General features: G+C 37.0%; 1 protein-coding gene across 1 annotated transcript in view; it reads right to left on the reverse strand.

Annotated features, from left to right (window-relative positions):
• Window positions 1–5,281: 5,281 nt before the first annotated feature.
• Window positions 5,282–19,322, reverse strand: part of STX7 (syntaxin 7) — a 31,329-nt gene continuing 17,288 nt past the window's right edge. Inside the window, exons 3-10 of the mRNA XM_052700311.1 lie at window positions 16,693–16,762; window positions 14,628–14,718; window positions 12,795–12,932; window positions 12,013–12,065; window positions 11,219–11,309; window positions 9,954–10,026; window positions 9,226–9,308; window positions 5,282–6,695 (exon numbers count right to left, since the gene is read on the reverse strand). Of these exons, the coding sequence (XP_052556271.1) occupies window positions 6,603–6,695; window positions 9,226–9,308; window positions 9,954–10,026; window positions 11,219–11,309; window positions 12,013–12,065; window positions 12,795–12,932; window positions 14,628–14,718; window positions 16,693–16,762 (692 nt within the window). The 3' untranslated portion in view covers window positions 5,282–6,602. The remainder of the gene's footprint in view (window positions 6,696–9,225; window positions 9,309–9,953; window positions 10,027–11,218; window positions 11,310–12,012; window positions 12,066–12,794; window positions 12,933–14,627; window positions 14,719–16,692; window positions 16,763–19,322) is intronic.

The following is a 19,322-nucleotide window of genomic DNA, read 5'->3' on the forward strand; positions in this document are numbered from 1 at the left end:
TGCAAAATGTATCAATGAAAGACTGAAACCCGGGATCCTTCATCCTCAGAGATGTGGGCTAAAGACTCACGCTATTCTCTGTTACCACCACAACTTATTTGGGATGGAAAAGCCTCAAGGAGATGCCCCACAAACAGATCCTGTCCCAAAGAGCCTCTAAACAGCCAGGAACTGGCCTGTTTCCTGTACTGCCTTCAGCCAGTCTGCAGCCCCACACTGAGCCATCACTACTGTCCCTTTAGAAAGGCCTCAAATCATCATGGCCCTATGCTGAGAAGCCCCTCTCCTGTCTCCATCAAGAGAGACAAACGAAGGCCAGCCCATATCTAGGTCTCCAAAAAATAAAAAGGCCTTGACTTCTGCTCCAGTCCTCCTCTGATTTCACTCAGAACATACCGCTCCTGAAAAATATCATAATTGGAAAACCAAGCAAAGTTCAGGGATCCAAGCACTTCCCTAAACTCATAACAAAATGATTCCACCAGATTACTAAGGTCTCAGGATATAAACAAAATTCGTCATACAGAGAAGCTCCTGCTTTCTTCCTCACAGAGGTGTAAAACAACAACAGAAAAGGTATTTTTATGGCTATGGAAAAGGACAATTTTAGAAAGCTATTCATTGAAGAGCAATTTTCAAAATTTGAGTCGTGTATGGGGTGACAGTCAACCACAGCCCACTGCACAGAATGTTGTATTCTGTATCCAGTACAAATTCAGTACAAACCTGCATAGCCATATGCAGTTTCTTGCCTGCTTTCAGGTGCAAATCCATCATCCTATTAGAGATGTGGAAATAAACACAGAACAGCAAAACAACCAAACACTTCACTCCTGTGTCTGTCAGAAGAAACAGGATGAATGATCTTCTTCACCAAGAACAACTACAGCAAGATCGAGGCTATGACCCACTGAGTTCACAAAAGTTATTGCATTGATGGTGTCAAAGTGCTCCATCACTGAATGCCTTTGACACCGAGTGAACGTTTGCTCCCAGTCTTGAACTCCTCACCTTGCACAGTAATCATGTAGTGAACCTAACTGTTCTTATCCTCAGAAAGAAAATTAGCACAATGAATTGTCACAACTTTAAGGCAAAGCTGGTTCTACCCGTATGGGCTGCCAGATGAAAGCTGGATCTCTGTCCACACGGACTGCTACAGTCTGTCCAAAACTGAATTTCATAAAAATCAAGTTGAAGTGCAAATCTTTTCAACTGTTGTACGTACAGAAGAAATCAGTGCAACAAGCAACAAAAACAAAAAAACCCACCCCAAAACTCTTTTTTTCTCTGAATAAATCAAGAGCATATAATCCACTCTCTTCAATTTATATGGAGCAGAAGTAAATCCCAAAATAATCCCAAAACAAATTTTATATTACAAATATATTTAACAGATGCTATACACTTCAAAACAGATTTGGAGAACGTAATTTCCACACTTTATTAAAAAACATAGACAACAAAATTGTGAAAGAAACTTCTACAAATGGAATCATGAAGAAATTCTTGACTCATCTCAAGGCACCACAGACTCTCACAAGATGTTCCCACATTCATCTGCAAGGAAACCATAGAGAGATACACAAAAGGCTCTTTCCAATAATCCATCCATGTTTTCTCACTGTAACTTCAGATTCCACAGGTGCTCTGACACTTGATTTGATAGTGTCACGGATGGCAGCGGCTGGTGTTTAAGTGTACCCTCTGCTTTAAATGGAAAAGCTGCTTCTGCCCGGAGACTTGAAAATTAATTACACCCTGTGCTTTAGCTGGGCCACTCAGGTGCGATCCTGCCCTTTTCCAGGGATACCACTGTGGGTCAGCAGTGGAAAAAAAACTTCTGTGTCAGTGGACAGCTGCTCATTGCTGCAGAGACCACTGCTGGAAAGATTAAGATTCACAGTTCTCTGCTCGATTTACAAACTAATTTATCAACTAATAAAAGTCATGTAGATAGGGGACAAATATTCTAGCTTCTGTATGCTTAAAATTCTCCTTTCACTATTTTAAATAAAGACTGCTTTGCTAAAGACATCAAAACTAAGTATGACGCAGAATAAGACTAGCCTTGATGTGTTTTTGTCACCTTACAAAGACAGTTTAAATCTACTTTTTAATAAGCATTTCTAATCTTCCCAGCTTCTTCAACCTAATTCTCTCTGACAACACAGCGGCTGGTCTGCATGATTGTATTTATGTATTCTTCATCTGGTTGAATAATAGCTGTCAGGGAACAGACAATGATATTTCTTGCTACTTCAATGATGCATTGTGGCACTGAAGTACTTGAAGAAAGAGACACAAAGGTTCTCTTTCGCTAAGCTTCAGGAAGCTAATTTTGGGTTTCCAGTTCCTCTGTGCAGAGAGAACATTCAGGCTGATGTGAGGGTAGGTGGGAGCATGCAAGATACAGATGATTAGTAATATATTTAAGTATCCTTTCTGCAAGCTGCTTCCTAATGTTCTCCCCTAAAGCAGAAAAGATGTGTCAGCTTGTGCCTATTCACCTTTTGCAGATGACCCTTCATGAAGCTCAGCATGGGGCAGCTGAAGCGATGGCCCACACAGTGGCTCTGAGTGTAAAGTCCTCTCTCATAGCTCCAAGCAATTTTTTGGTTTGTTTTTGTTTTGAGTAAAGACAAGAAGCTGTACTATCATTTGGACTTCCTGGATTATTCATTTTGCAGCTTCCTTCCCATTCTTATTACTACAGGGTTATTCTTCAGACTTCAGCATGCATTGCCAAAGAGCAAGTGTTTTCTGCTTAAATGTTAAAGGAAAACATATTCATAAACCAGTTCAGGACGAATCTTGAAAAACATAGGAGGGAAAGTGAACAGTGCTACTAGCAACTTTTTCTTTTTTAAAAAAATATAAGATTTTAAAATTATATACTGATAGGTTTGAGAATGTTACTTTGTTAAACAAAGCTCCAACTGCAATCTGATTGTCTTATGCTAACAAACCTTGTATTTTCTAGGTATTTTTTTTCTTCTATCAGAAACGCCTCTATCAGCAGTAGTACCAGAAAAATTCTGTGTTTGTGGGCAGAGACATGCTTATAAAGGAACAGACACTATGACTATTTCTTCTTCAGAGTATTCTTATCAATAAATGGGATAAATCCCCTTCGCCCTGAATACTTCCCTAATATTTGGAACAGGAACAAAATAATCGCAGCTGAGTTTACACCTAATCATTCAAAATTGCCAGAGGGAGAAGTACACCATCCATGGTCTAAATAGCAAGTTATGACATCATTTACTGCTCTTGTGGTATTCTACTTGAGAGAACACAAATTGTCTTTTGAAAATGAACATTTTGTTACTCTTCCTGGTTGTTTCTGGGCTCATAGAGCTCTTTATTGTTATGAAAGCACTTGGATTCTTTTATCACTGAATTCAATTAGGTCACATAGAGAATTAAACAAATGCCCTATTATCTGCAGGCTTCACAAGCAACATCAGAGACACACACAAGCACAAAGATGTCTGAAAGCTGATGAGCTTCAGGTATTTATCCTTGCAACATTATGTTGCAACAGCATCTAGGATGGCTCTGCAGGTAGGCACCTCATCAGAGAATAATTACGCCTCACCCCACAGCAGCTTTGGTTATGATGCTTGTGTTTAATTGCAAACTGAAAAGGAAAGCTGCATGCCATGCACTTAAGCATCACTTAGCACTGTAGGTACAGCTAAGAAACAAAGCCATCAGATGCTGATGTATAGCAAAACAAGAGCTTTCTGCTCTTTCCTCCCTCAAAAATCATCTGCTCCTGAAAACATCAAAAATGTTCACCCAGAACAACTAAATAAAAGCAAAGCAAGTCTTTTTCAACATGATACCCAACAGCACAACTGATCTTTGAAACAGCCCAAATTAGTGACCAGCTGCAAAGGTGTTTGGTCTTTCAAACATCTGCTAACAGACATGTTATGCCCTCCTCTTTCTCTGCTGTACCTTTTGATCCCTTACTGCCAAGACTAAAAACTGTTTTGTGATTTCAAATTATTTTGGATGTCCAAAACCTAACCCTCATTTCTGATATCAAACATTTGCATGGAGTTTGTGTGTGATGTAAGAAGACTTAGATATGAAGTCTGATGATATCATACACCCTGTTGATTATCAAGAACAATTTCCAAGGGGCAAAGGTGCAGTGAAAAACAAAACAAAACAATCCACACTACCACAGAATCTTTAAAGAGTTGTCTTACCCTGTGATTTTCAGCTCTTTGAAAAAGCAGGAAAGAACAGAGAGGCACCCCTGGTGCCTGGGTTAAGATAACTACAAAAGAACTATTCTTACCAAGTTCCTTCAGTAAATGAAGAGTGCTTTGATTGCATTTTTTTTTTTTTTTTTTTTTTGGCCTTGCTAATCTCACATACTGATGGATAATTTCAGACAGCCAAAATATTTCTTCTAAGAACATTGATTCATACACGTTAAATCCAGCTGTTTTTTTTTTTTTTTTTTTTTTTTAGGTTCTTTACAACTATCAACATTTTCTTTAAATACTTGGAAGCTGCATTTTATATGATTAAGAGTGCAAATATGTACATGAGGGAAAAGGCAGAAAGAGTGTGACTCCATTAAGAGCTGTTTAAAGAGGGGTATTTATGGCTCTACCCTCCCTCTCCTACTCCCCCCTCCCAGGGTCTACATGCTAAATACAAAACAAAGCACATAACACTTTGTGCCTAATCAAAGTATTAGCATCACTAATTGGTAGCATTACCATGGCTGGCACTAGCCTAAAGTAAAGCTGATGGTTATTTAACAAGAAAGGGTATGTAGAGTCCCAGCTTTGCACTCAGCACAAAGGCAGTCACACGAAAACTGCAGCTGAGACCTCAACACAAACATCCATACTACAACTTACTTGCAGTCTGAGAAGTTTTCCATAGGCTATAACCATGCAGTTATTCCTCCCTTGCTTTTGGGATCCAAATACATCAGCACGAGTCTCCTTCCCACACTATGGATTCCTGTCTCTGTGCCAAAGGATAACTTAACATCTGTGCCACCCGAAATACAGAGTAAAGCAACCTGTTTTCTTTGTTTTCCTAAGGCTGGGGTCACAGAGGTGGGGAGAAAAGATCCAAGAGAGTTTCCATTAACAATATGAATATTAGCACAGGAACAGCAGAAGAGCTGAAATTCTCTCTACTCTAGACATACCAGCAATTTACATAAAGGGAAAGACAATACTTATGCTTATATAGACAGATTCTGAAAAGGAAAAAGAAAAAAAAACAGTACTAGAAAAAAATGTACTCTTTAAAAGACCTTTATTTTGGTTGCACAGTTACAATTCTGAAGTCCATCTTTGCTTAGATTGTTTCCAAACAACATTTCATAGATCACCATGTAAACAGTGCATTCTCTATCAGTCTAGTGTACAAGAACCTTATAAAATACAAATTGACTTTTTTCATCTGTACACTTTCCAGATTAGTTCATCAACATCAATTACAAATGCAAATAGGTTAATTGGCAAAAAAAGTGTTTGGTTACATTTTTAATATATTAGTACAAAATGGCACAAGAGAAAAAAAGGTCATTTTAAAGGCTATAAGCATCAGAATTCTTAAGCAGTTTGAGTAAGTTCAACTGATTAAGAACTTGTTTTCAAATACCACTGAACTTGGAATTTAATTTGTAATCTTTTCTTCAGATGTATGAAAGACCTCACATACAAGTTTGGATCTGCTCGTGGAAACTGAATCACAGCAGTTTCAGAACAGTAACATTCAAGTGCAGTTAGGAAGCTGGGAATTTCTATTCTTCCCAGTAAATTTACGAATTCACAGATTAGAGCTTACTTTCATCTAGCCAAGCTCATTGATAAACACTTCAGATGCAAAGATACCAGGCATATGCACATAACACTTTATTTCTTAATGGAAAAACTCAAAGAAGAAATCCAAATAATTATATCATCCACCCTATCTACTTTTGTAGAGTCTTCCAGGCATAACCAGAGTTAACGCCAGATAGAGATATATGAATCATCTGAAAGATTAGAGGCAAACTGAAGGCTTAATTTGAAGACTTCAGTTAAAAAGAGTTCACACTAACTTCACGCCTATGTCTTAATTTTGAACCACCCATATCAAATGGGCAGGTGGGTGAGATGGAAGAGAAAAAGACAGAAAGACATTACTAGCTTAAAACTAAATTCCAACTTGTGAATTTATTGCCTCAAGCAACAATTCAGGAGTTTGTTTTGGCAACAACATTTAGCAGTATCCCAGTGATAATCCCATCCCACTCCCCCTTCCTTCAAAACAAGTTATCAAGATTTTGATTAATCTCCTAACCCTTAAAAGGATTTTAAGTTAAGTTAACGGAACAGTATATGATGCTGACTGGTTTTACTGGTAAGACAGCACTCACGTCCAAGAGAGCAGGCAGTTATGGTATGACTGAGAAAGTTACTTCTCAAGTTAAAACAAAAGTCTCATAAAAAAAAGTGAGTGTGATGAAGTACAGAAAAACCATCATTTTTACTGAGCTTCATAATGAGCAAACCATTACCGCAGAAGTCTTGTTTCATAATTTAAATATCAATTGCAAAGCTTTCTCTAGAGACTTATTTTAGAAAAAGCCATAGGATGATTCCAAGAATCAGTGCTCCAATAGCAAGTATACCAATGAGGATGCACATCTTCTTTCGGGATCTTTGCTGTAAGAAAGGAAAAAAAAAAGCTGATTGAAAACTGCATCACAAGATCAAAAAACAACTCAAATGTTTTTATGACCCTACTGCTTGTGAAATCTAAATAATGTCCTTGCAAACAAGTCATATAAAGTTATTCACGGAAAGAATAATCCATGACTTAATTTTCTTGCTGTATTAATCAACAAAAGGATTTTAGTAGCGTTTCCTGGCTCAAATAACAAACTAATGAAAAAGAATGCAGCAACATAATGAATGCATTTGAATAAAACACTAGAGAAAGAAAATATTTAAAAGCAGATGGCCTTGTACATAGGAAAAATCAATCTGCACAGAAGAGGAGGTAGAAATGACCTTCTCTGAAAAAAAAAATTAAAAAGTGTAAATGTATATACAGAAGTCCCAAAGTACTCATTTTTAGACTTCTGCAAGATGGACTTTGCATCAACTCACAGTTACTTTAAAGTTGTTTTTGTGATGTTTATTACATCCAAATTGCTCTTAAAGAAAAACAAAACACAAGATTAAAAGATGTAAGTTCTAAGAGGTCATTATAATACACTGTAAGTTAAGATCGTGTCCAAAACTTTCAGATCTCCCACAGAGGTTTGTAACTTGAAATACCAGAGCAACCACAACTAGGAACAGATTCTCATCCTTTATCTCAAGCAGAAAGAAAGGAAATAACACACTCTACTAGTGGTTTTGCAGGCTTTTGCTAATAGCCAAAGAAAAATTACATGCAAATCTTGGGAATCTAGTTTACAGCTCCAGAGTTCTGCAAAGCCCTGCTCTCCTTTTAGCAAAGATCTACATCACTGCTTATGTTGCTTGCCTGTGGGACTACATCTGTGCCAGTTCCTCACTGAGGCAATCTGGTCTCTGCCCAATACCATGCAGACCATCAAGCTTCTTTCTTAGATATTCTCTGCTGCTAGTCTCACATATTCTCTACTGCTAGTTTTGCTGACTCGCTTCTCCCATTTTCAAGCTGAGATTTCTGCCCCTTAGCTGTTTAATCACTTTGCTTGCTAGCACTCAACTTTTTATTAGGGTCTCCTTGCTGCCAGATTGTCTCAATTCTATCAGATTGTTTCCATACAACTCTTACTACTCCCGGTTTCTTCTTTTTTCATTCTGGAGCACCTTTTACCAACACCACATTACAGTCAAACACTTTCTATCTAACATTACTTAGGCAAGGTAATGGAATAAAGACATGGGCATCTTATTTCTTTATACACTCGATGATCATTTCTACAAGTATAAAGCAGTGGCAATAATGGGGGAAAGAAACAGAGCAGCCAAGCCTAGCTTTGACCCCAACAGCTCTGCTCCACAAACACATTCCACAAGGCAAAGGGATAGTGCATACTTCCACAAAAAGGAGTTGTGAGAGCACTAACCAAACCTAGTTCTCACTAGGATGCCTAAGCTTCTACCAGCTCCCTAAGCAGGTCAGAGCACAGATATATTAAATGCTTTTTCAAGTACACAGAACAAAGCTGAGCTTTCAAGCAATGGCAACTTCAAATCAATCCAACTACACAGTCCTTCCTAACACAAGCAAACTCAGCTGAGTATTCAGTCTCTGCTGTGATATATATGAAACAGGAGCTCGTCAAAAGCTTGATAACCTTGAAGTTACCCAACCCTTCCTCTTCAAGATGAATCAGCACAAAGGTTTTCATGTTAAATTTCAACCCCAAAACTGACACATTCCAAAGAAAATTTTGACTGCTGCTATTTTTTTTTCTTCCTGAATTTTGTCAGTATCAAAATAGCCATCAGTCATACTTAATGGTGGGTTGTGCCAATTACTGCCACTTAGCATACAGTTTGAGGACACGTCCACCCTTTTTCCCTCCCACTTCTGAAATCAGCAAGTAATCCTTCAGACATTTTGTCATTGGTTTACCAACCTGGTTACTGTTAATACACATAAGAAGATTAATTTTTTATTTTATTTTTTTTCAATCTACGGACTAATTTTTACTAAAGAGGGAAGACTTATTACTTATAAGATTATTTATAACAAGTGCCAAAAAATTAGAAAGAAGTGGCATTAAAAGGTCTTTTCAAAGGGACTTTTCATCAAAAAGTTTGAGAGTTTGAAATGCATTTTTTGCACCACAGCGGCAATTAACAGAAGCTAGACATGCTCAGTTTTGAGATGATTTTGTACAGTAAAAATTGATGCTGGTACAGCACCTTCCAAAGACCTCCATCCTCTTCTAGTGATCTTTAAAGACTCACACTTCACCTTTCCTTCTTGAGCTGTTAAAAGAACTCCTTTTAGTCCTAGGTAACAGTAAAATTCAAGGTGATCTGAGACAACCTAGATAGCTCTACATGAAACACAAAGCTTTCAGAACTTGCTCTCCCTTCCCCCCCAAGGTGACCCATCCAAGTCTAGGAAACACTTTCAAGAGCGTCCTCAAGATCTGAAAAAAAGTCAAATTCTGAACTGCTATATTAAATCAGGACTACTGAGAAAGGACACTTAGACACAACTGGCAGTAGACACTGACATTACCTGGTAGTTTGCTGCTCTTGCCAACTGCTGGTTTGCTTGTTGCACATGTACTTCAGCATTTTCCACGTTAGCTTCTATGCTATCTGTATTTTAAGAGGAAAGATTTCAAGCTTTGGTTAGTCATAAGCCAACTAAACGTTTGGAATACTGAAATACACTTGAGAGCAAGTGTGCCACCTGTCCCCTCAAAATGTTGATTTTTTTCATTCACCCCCAAAGTTCCATACCATGCGTTATGGAAGCCGACCTTTCCTATACTTGAGTTCATTTCTGAAATGCTCAGGTGAAGTTCATGTCAGCAAAAATCCCTCTTGCTCTCAGCAAGGATGAGCCTTAGAAACTGACCAGAATAGAAACTTTCTCTTAGTAGTCTTCTGCCATTCAACTTGCTACTGCCTACCCTTTGCTCAGATTAACAAAAACAACAACTAAGATCTACGAGATCGGAGGAAACAGATCAAAACACCCAAAGAGGCAGAAACAGAATATGAACACACAATTCCAAAAACTACTGTTACATATTTTATGTACCTTAAAAGGACATAATTATACATACATTTAAACTATATTTCTAAAATTATCTTCATGGATCCCCAGCTACCTCAATCTACCCATATTAAGTTGCACTTGATTTGCTTTAGCATTAACATTCTCACTAGAGGAATTTTTCCAGCAAAACCACTGCTCCCTACGTGACCTAACTTTTCAGATATTTGAGTTGGGCTTACCTATTACATCGCCTTGCTCATGAATCATCATTCCTAAGTCTTTAAAAATTTCATTGATGTCCATAATATCAGACTGCAAGGAAACAATCATAACGTTATTTGATAGAGCATAACAAGGTATCTGTAAATGCATCTAAAAATACTACTCATTTTCCTCCTGAATATACACTCTTCACCCTACAAGAAAAAGAGAACTTTTAATATTAATCTGGAAGACTTTTTTGTACTTTGAGAAAAAGTTTATTAAAATTGAACTAACTGAAGATGGCTGTGCACGAGGCACAAACTCACATCGCTTCAAAAACAGGATCCATCATTGCTGAAGGCTCTTCTACACACAAGCTTGGCTCAGTTTAAGTGACAGCACAGGTTCGTGCCAACTTAGCTTAATAAATACCAATTTAAACAAAATGAATAAAAGTACACGTACAGAGTGTTTTGCACTAGTTTTAGGAAACACACTGAACACACAAAGGCCACAAAATTTACAGATGTGGCATTTATAATATAAAGCCAAGTCACTGAATCAGGATCACACTACCCTACTACTGTTTGGCTGCAATGAAGTTATACATGTCACATTGCCACTGCATGTATGATCTCAACTAATAACTGATAAATACTTAGTTCATTGTACGTGCAACGTATGGATGGCAAGGGAGAAATGATCACAACAGCATCTTTGTTGTTGATGGCAGAGATGTGGATTCCAGGTTGGCTGGAAAAGCTCACTGTGTATAGAAGTTTCCTGATGTCAGTATTTTATCACATGACATTGGTATGTTCACAACTCAGTGCTAAATGCTTTTAATTTTTTGACAAACCCTTAAATACAGAAGTTTGAATAAAATAGTGCAACTCTATTTCTGAAAGAAGTATTCAGAAAAAAAAAAAAGAAGAAAATACTCTTACAAAATTAAGAAGCTGAATGATTGGGAATAGCTGGGTAGGAAGGTACAGCCTTGGTTCAATTTATTTTTGAAAAAATAAAAAACAAATAATTGGCAACATTTTCCTCAGAATATTTTCTTGTTCCTCAATGAAATCATCTGAGATTAAACACATCAAAACATGGCTTTCAAACATTAGATTTCTGATGTACATTTAACATATATCACGTAAAGACAGTATTTGTAGAGTTGAAAAAAAAACTATCCACAAACAATTCCTAGGCCCCCAGGATTTATGCTAATATAAAGCAGTTTTTTTCTTTGGCAGCATTAAGAGCATATTCTGAAATCTGCTATGTAACTGTTTATGCCTACCTCAAGCTGCCTAATGGAAGATTCCCTCTCCTCAATAAGACGGAGATCATCCTCTGTAATTTCTTCATCTTGCACTTGTGCTTGAGGTTGACTGTCAAAGAAAACCAACCAAAGCCAGAATTGAACAGTTACCATAAGGAATAAATTAGAATATGAAGAATAAGATGACAGCCAAACACGTATGGCACAAAGTTTACCAGTTAACAAAGCACACATTTTTAGCCCTGCATGCCTAGCCAAGAGAGAAGACCTAACAATGCTATCTTTGATACAGGAAGCTGCTGTTATATAGCAATCTGCACATAGCACTGAGCGAGCTGTTTGGAAATTCCAAGTAAGTATGTAAGGACAAAGTTTCATCTGAATTATAAAGTGCAGAGTTCAAACAGGCAAAGATAAGCTAACCAATATCAACAGAATCTGAGACTGAGATGCAGTTTTTGTAAAAGTGTAAATAACAGGAGATCCCAGTAAACAATGGATCAATCACAGCTTAACCATCTCACACTATACACAGGTTGGACTGTGCTTACCTAAGTTTGGGTGTCCCACAGCCCAGATATGGACTTGGGTCAGCTTAAGAAGATGATTGAGGTGTAGGAAAAAAAAAAAAAAAAAAAGAGGGAGACAATGTGAAATGCTTGATTTTCATCCCACCTATCTCACTAAAAAGGCTCTTTTTCACTATTTCGCTATGGAGGAAAGCTGACAAAAAAACAGCAATTCTTCTCCGTAAGCAATTTGTTTTTTTAAACTCTGAACTAGGTTAAGTTTTAATAAGTAATTCAGCCTACCTGTCCCAGGAGACGAGTGTTCCTTCTTTGTAGCTGTCTTCAGGAGCACCACCCTATGTGACCAGTGTATGGAAAAAAAAAAAAAAGGTAAAAATATTATGGACCAGAAAGGAGCACTGTCAGCATTTCTATAATGAGTAAATACTACAAGGCTTATAAAGAAGTCAACTTGAAACTGAAACATGACTTAACATGTTTGTTCCTTGATTTTGCTTTTGCATGCATAAAGTTGAAATACACACAAAAACATTCAGCTCACTAAATACCTGTTAAAATTTACAAGTACAGTGACATGTACTTGGCACAGACTAAAAAGGCAAAATTGACACGCTAACATCTCAGCCTCCTCAGCGCTTCTCCACATCAATACTGCATAGATACCTGGCAAGGGATTCTTCCTGGTAGAAAAAGTCCTCATTTCTAAACGCCCAGAAAAAGAATTTCAAGATCACTAAAAACTGCTTCTGTAAGACTACAGCACAAACTCAGGCACATTCTGTGCCTTTATGTGACCAAGGGGAAAAAAAAAAAACAACAAAAAAACAGTTTTCAGGAGTTTGCATTACAACATAATTCAGCTTTAACAATAAAATGAACCGTTAAATTCAGCTGCATGGAAGTAAGCAAAGAAAGCCACTATGCTCATAATCATATTTTTACACATTCTGCAACATTTGGACTGAGATATAAGCTCTTGTAAAAAGCATTACAAAGGCATGTTTGAAACCACTACCACCATCACACCGTAAGCAGAGTATAATAGCACATTTTGCAGTACTTACAGATATCCTTGAGCTGGCTCTTACTCTGGCTACAAAGTCTTTTTCTTTCTCAGCAGCTTGCCTTTGCAGCCTCTGAAAATTTGTGAGCGCTGTGGTGAACTCCCCTACAAGACGATCTTTCTGTATTTTCTTTTGACGCTATGGGAGAAGAAGTTTTACCAAGCCAAATGAGATCAGGCTTTTCAAGACTCATCATTTCCAGGCTACTCAATACTCAGGTGTACTCTTTTTTTTTTTTTTTTTTTTCTTCTTCCCTAAATACTGTCTACAAAACCACTTGCATGGACAAACCTACCCTTTCCCCTGGGATTACAAAACTCTGCAACAATTTTAGAGATTTAAAGAGGAAACCAATGTATTTAGTTCATTTAACAACTGAAAATAAGAAATGAGCAGGTCATATACAAGGCACCGCGCACTGATACAGGGGAACCTGAGTAATAAATTTATTCTGTGGTTAAGTGTGAAACATCTTGATATTGCAAATTCTAAAATAAGCAAAGAAGAATGAATGAGGGGAATAGTGCTGAAAAACAAGAAACGAGCAGGGAAAAAGCTCTCCACATGTATTTTACATAAACACTGGAAATGCATATTGAACTGCAACCAGAAATGGGTGCACACCCCTTCCAAATCCTTAGAAACTGTTAGAGAAATAGCTACTCTATCCTTCAAGTCTTTTTTTCTTTTTTTTTGAGGAAGATGCCAAGGAAGAAACGGCAATATCAGGTACACCAGAAAGCCTCAATTTTATTTCCCTAAACATATCCATTATACCAACTCTGTCTTCCAAATTTACAAGAGGCCATAACTTGCCATTCATCAACCCAATGTCTGTGTATTTCATTGAGTGTTGTCTTTGATGAAAATGCTCATGATAAAAGGATTAGAATTAAACAGCAAAATATCCCACTGCCAACTTGTCAGCAACAAGGCAAAGAATAAAAAACATCTTTGCCTCAACCAGAGGTTACGTACTAAGACCAAGTTCTAACTCTATTAGAAGTTCACAACTTAGCAGACAGAGCTCAGGTGGAACACAGCCTGCCATTTGAAATGAGTGTTTCAGGACAATTCACTTTCCTAAGTGCTCTTTCCTAGCAAGTCACAGATCATACGAATTGTCCAAGCAGCAATAGGCTGCATTCATATTTTCTGGGGTCCTATTGCTCTTTCCTTATTTAAGTCATAGATTTCATTACTAAAAGAAATCAAAGGATGGAAGTTGAGAGCAAGCTAATGACAACAGCTATTTTGCATGTAAACTCCTGCATGTATTTCACACAAATCTGGGAAAGAAGCAGCTTAGAGACTGCACAAATTGTTTCAGTAACAGCTCTTGTCCATTCCTCTTAAGAAAAGGAAAGCTTGTGAACAAGATATAGCATATATGCTGATCTGAGTTATGCAGATCAGACCTATTCTGCACAAATTATTAGGACAGTGTGCAAACAGATCTGGTCATCTGCCACATGGTTAAGGCAGGCAATAACTCCTGGCCACTGAAGAACTCAGTGCCTGGTGAGTCAAACTCAGCAGCAACACTGCTACAGATTACTGAGTGCCATAGCTGAGATCACAGGCACAATGTACTGTTTTGAGTCCTGCCTTCTCAGTCAAACTCAATCCTAATATTTAAAAACATCTTTGAAACAAGTCTGGAGCAAAACATACTTGTGTAGTAATTGTTCCTGCCATGCAAATGTCCTGACTGACCAGTGCTTACAAAGCCTGGTGTAGAGTACAAAAAACAGGCATGCAAACTGAAGTCACTCAAATACTCTACATGAGCCAACATGATAGTCAAACAAGCCATGTTCTTTGGTTTTATACCTGTTCACTTGTTGCAGGCAAAGATCCAAACTCTTTAATGTATTTGTCAGTTTCCTTGGCAAGCTGGTTTGTGTACTGCTGCTTCTGTTGCCTAAAAGCAAATGCAAACCTTCATTAGAGACTGCTGGCTAATTTTGTTGAAGTTTCACCAGTTTTCAGAAACACAGTGGTATTAAACACTCACTGAAGTGTACGATGCCATCCTTCTACTGTTCTTCACTGCAAAAACACGACAACAGATCACCATGGATTCCAGATGACATAGACACTAAAGGAATGTTTCTCAGTGTGACAGCACAACTACTCACCTTTTACACTTTTTTCTTTTTGAGATATTGTAATTGTTCCCCTAATGCACATCAACAAGGTCCCAGTTACTGTGAATAAATAAAGATGCCTTTCCATCACTTTTTTCAGGCTATCAGTAATTGGAAATAACCCGCTCTTATTTTGTTAAGGAGTTCAGAATAACTGTATAAGGGACCAAGCTTCCTCCTGTATTGAAGAATATTGGGCCTGAACATAATTCCATGAACATAATCCATGAAAGGCCAATTCCTGATAGTCACAGGGAAGCTTATCCAAAGAGATTTATATTCTACCATGATACAACAGCTGTGAACTTACCAAGAAAGTTTAATTAATTGCTTAAAAAACTTAATAACTTAAATTGTGCTTTAAAAACACTTGTGCTCAGCAGCACTTCTATTTGCACTTTATGTTTCTTTTCACTTCTGCTATTACCACACACTTCCATTATGACTTTCATTTTTATTTTCTTTCCCTGGAGAAACTCATTTATTTATTATTTTTTTTTAACCTGTTTTCACAGGCTGGAAAGCAATTAGCAAGCAATCAACATAAATAGTTGAAAGTAATCAAATAACTCTCCCAGAAAACTTCAAACACAAAAGGAAGGGCAAAACGTTCAGACCAGTGGAAAGATCATGGCTGAAAACCTTACAGAAATTTATCACATTAGCACCTTCGTAAATGGACTAGAATTCACAAGTTTCTAGCCTTTTTAGTTTTGAATTTATGCTTACTTCTTGCCTGCTACTGCATAACTCACCTACGTTGATCTTGATGTATTCCATCTCTAGCATGACATCCACCTGGATGTGGATCATACCTGGCTATTGTTATGATCCTCAAGCTCAGGTTATTACAAAGCAAGCTGGCTGTTCACACAAGATGAATACAATGCCTTTGGCTCAATACTTATTTCCTCCTACTACTCATTTTCATATTACTCCTACTGTGTGCAGCATTAGCCAGAGTGAAGACTGACAACTTTCTCATCCCTAGGGTTAACACAACACAATGTTTACTTGCATTTATGCTGCTGAGTTTTATGTGGTAAAGGAGGCTGATTTAAAAAAAAAAAAAAGTCATACTTTTCATCAGACTGTGCTGAGAAGTGGAGAGATGCTGACTGACATGTTCATGGAAGTCCATCTTCAGGAGATGGAACAACAAAGCACAGCATCCATGTTTAAATCTTATTTCATCTTGCTTTTTATTTATTTATTTATTTATTTGTAATCTGCTCCACAATATCATTGCTTACTGTAGCTTTCATTATTAAAAAGAGATTCCACTTTCTCCTCAGGTACTGTATCTCACAGAAAAAAAAAAAAAAAAAAAGACTCAATACATTCAATACATTATTTTGTGAAACTGATACAGTCAGATTTGAAGAGTTGAATGGAGAATGGGGTGAAGGGTTGAAGTAGTGTTTCTTATTTAAACAGCCATGTTGCTTTTTGGCCCTGTTGCTTCCCCTTTGCTGACATACAGAATAAGTTTTGTACACATATTAATACTGTAGGCAATGTATGTGTGCATGCCACCTGACTAGTGCACAAAGAGTATTCAAAATTAATTAAGAATAAAAAAAGGCTCCTCGACATGCAAATTTCAAATATTTCCCTATACCTGCCTTTCTCAGTGAAGACAAGCACCTTGCCTAAGGAAAAAACAAAAACAAAAACAACCCACATCTAATCATCTTCCTGGAAACTGTCTGCAATGAAATGAAATTATTTTCATGTGAAATACTCACAGCTGTTGCCTCAACTCATGTGTGTCCTGTGGTGTTCCAAGCTGATTTAGTATTCTCTGTATTTCGGCAGCTGTTTGTGAAGAGGAAGAGAAAATTTAGTGGTGCACATTTCCAATATAAGTTCATGTTCTTTTGCTTGACAATTCTAAAACAAAAACAGTTGACAGAATGATATTGAACACTTTTTTTTTTTTTTTTTTTATCTCCTGAAAAGATTTCACTAAGAGATTCCAGAACAATTTGTAAATGATTTTGCCAACTCAAACACAAAGCTCAGGATTTCTCACAAAGCATGAGAATATATTCAAGTATCTAAGCAGAAACAGACAATTTAAAGGCTAGCATTTTAATGTAGTAAGTATAAATTAGGCCTTTCTATTATAATACTGTAAATTAGAAGCACAATTATTTTCTGGTTTAACCGTATTTTCTGCATGCTATTTTGAAAAGCCATATGAAGGCCTGATATGACACTACTACACAAAAATATTTAAGAAATGAGGCAACAACAAAGCATTCATTGGCTTGCCATGCATTAAAACACCAAAAATCAGGTTATCTAGATTTAAATTTTAATTATGAGATCCTTGTTGTCAATACGTACGTCCTTTTTTAAAAACAGAAAAATAAACCACTGCAGGGTTGTAAAAGTATTATATAAAATAATTTCGAAATGCAAAAAGCAACACTTCAGATGCATGTTTGGGTCACTAAATTGACTGTCACATGAGAAAGCAAGGGGAAAAGTGGACACATACTTCACGACATGCACTTAATCACACTACAAAACTAAAATTCTCTGTGTGCTCCATCTTGGCTCAACAGTCTCACATCTTTTAAAAATAAATAATATGTACACAAAATAATTTATTTTTTGCTCAGCCTCAAGTAGGAGTCAACTGGTCTTCCTTGTACATGGTGCCCCGTGGTGCTTCCCAGGCAGACTGGTACCAGTACAACACTCAGACATAGAAAACATAACAGTATAATAATATGCAGGATTCTTACTACACTAGCATACTATCCATTCTTCCAAATTCAGTTAAAATTACAGTAGAAGTCATTGTTTAATAATGGCAAAAACCACAAAGAATAGATACCATGGAAGAGATCTGCAACAGAAAGAATTTTAGTTACAAAATGTAACTACTCAGCATGCTGATAAAACTAGAATTCCTTAGAACATTTTTACTAATCAGACTCTACTATTTGTATCAAGAGGTAACAGCCTTAAGTGGTGCCAGGGGAAGTTCAGGTTGGATGTTAGGAAAAATATCCTCTCATAAAAGGAACAGGCTTTCTGGAGGTGTTCAAGAAAATGGCAGATGTGGCATTCAGGCACACAGTTTAGTGGACATGGTGGTGATGGATTGGTGGTTGGTCTAGATCATTTTAGTGGTCTTTTCCAAGCTCCATGATTATATGACTCTATGATAAGAAGTATCCAGTGAAACAGATATTAGATCTTCTACACTGCTTCACACAGCGCAGTGATCTTGATGACTGCTGCAGCCAGTTACTTCTTTGCACATTTAGGTAATGAAGATATTTTTAAAAATGGAAGAAGTTAGTCCTTGAGTCTTACATGAAATCAAAAATCAAAAATCAAAAATCAAGTATCTCAAGACAGAAGGTTTTGAAGGAGTCACAAGCTGCTAAAAAATTAGTCAGAGAAACAGGAACTGTAAGATGGGCTTTGTGCAGCTTGTTCCTTATTTGAGTTGAAAAGCACCAAAACTTAAGTGAAAATTCTTCGATGCTTTCTACAGTTGAAACCTAATACCATCAGCTTTTCCCCAGGTGGAGGTCTGGTACTTGCAAAGGCCAAAAAGCTCTGTGCAGCCACCTCTACTTCAATGCTTATGCACAGCAGCAACTTGAGCCCAGACATGCACAAGCAGCCACAAGTACCCATAAATAGATATTTTGGTTAATTAAACCCATTTTTTTTTCCTCCAGTGTAATGCATCATTTTAAAATAAAATGTGTCTTTTCGTTGTTATCTTTTGAATTCAGAGTTAAGTTTTAACATACGTACAAAATTTCAGAATGCTTTGCTTTCAGTTTTATTTGATCAAAGAAACTCTCCCCTCTGATTCAAGAGCCAAGGTCTTCATTTATTCTTTAAGTATTTTTACAAAGAGAAAAAAAAAAAAAAAAAAAAAAAGCAATCTACAAGCACTTTGTTGAAATGTATTTTGCAGACAGAAAAGCTAGCATGCCTTACTGCCACCTAGAGACAGAGTTATTTCATTACAAATGAAGAAGTGAAAATGGTTTGACTCACACTTGAAAAGCTCTTGGAAACAAAGTCTATATTTAAAGTATTTTCATACCAGCTTACTTAGATACTTAGTATGCACCTGTAGGTCTACATCCTTTGTACTCCTTCACATTAATAAAAACACGTGATTGCATACACAGGCTTAAATATGCTAATGTGTTTCCTATATATTCAGAGATCTTTTTTATTGCAGATTCTTTACTGCTGCTTCTACTCACAAAGAGATTTCATTTAAAACTACTAAACTACCTAAACTGCAGACATTTACCCAGACTCATGAACTTACACAGATGTATTGCTAAAAATACAATTTATAATAGGTTTTAAGACAGTACCACCTGAAAGA

The sequence above is a fragment of the Tympanuchus pallidicinctus genome, unplaced genomic scaffold (assembly GCF_026119805.1).
Source record: "Tympanuchus pallidicinctus isolate F22 unplaced genomic scaffold, pur_lepc_1.0 scaffold1, whole genome shotgun sequence".
Taxonomy (NCBI): Eukaryota; Metazoa; Chordata; class Aves; order Galliformes; family Phasianidae; genus Tympanuchus; species Tympanuchus pallidicinctus.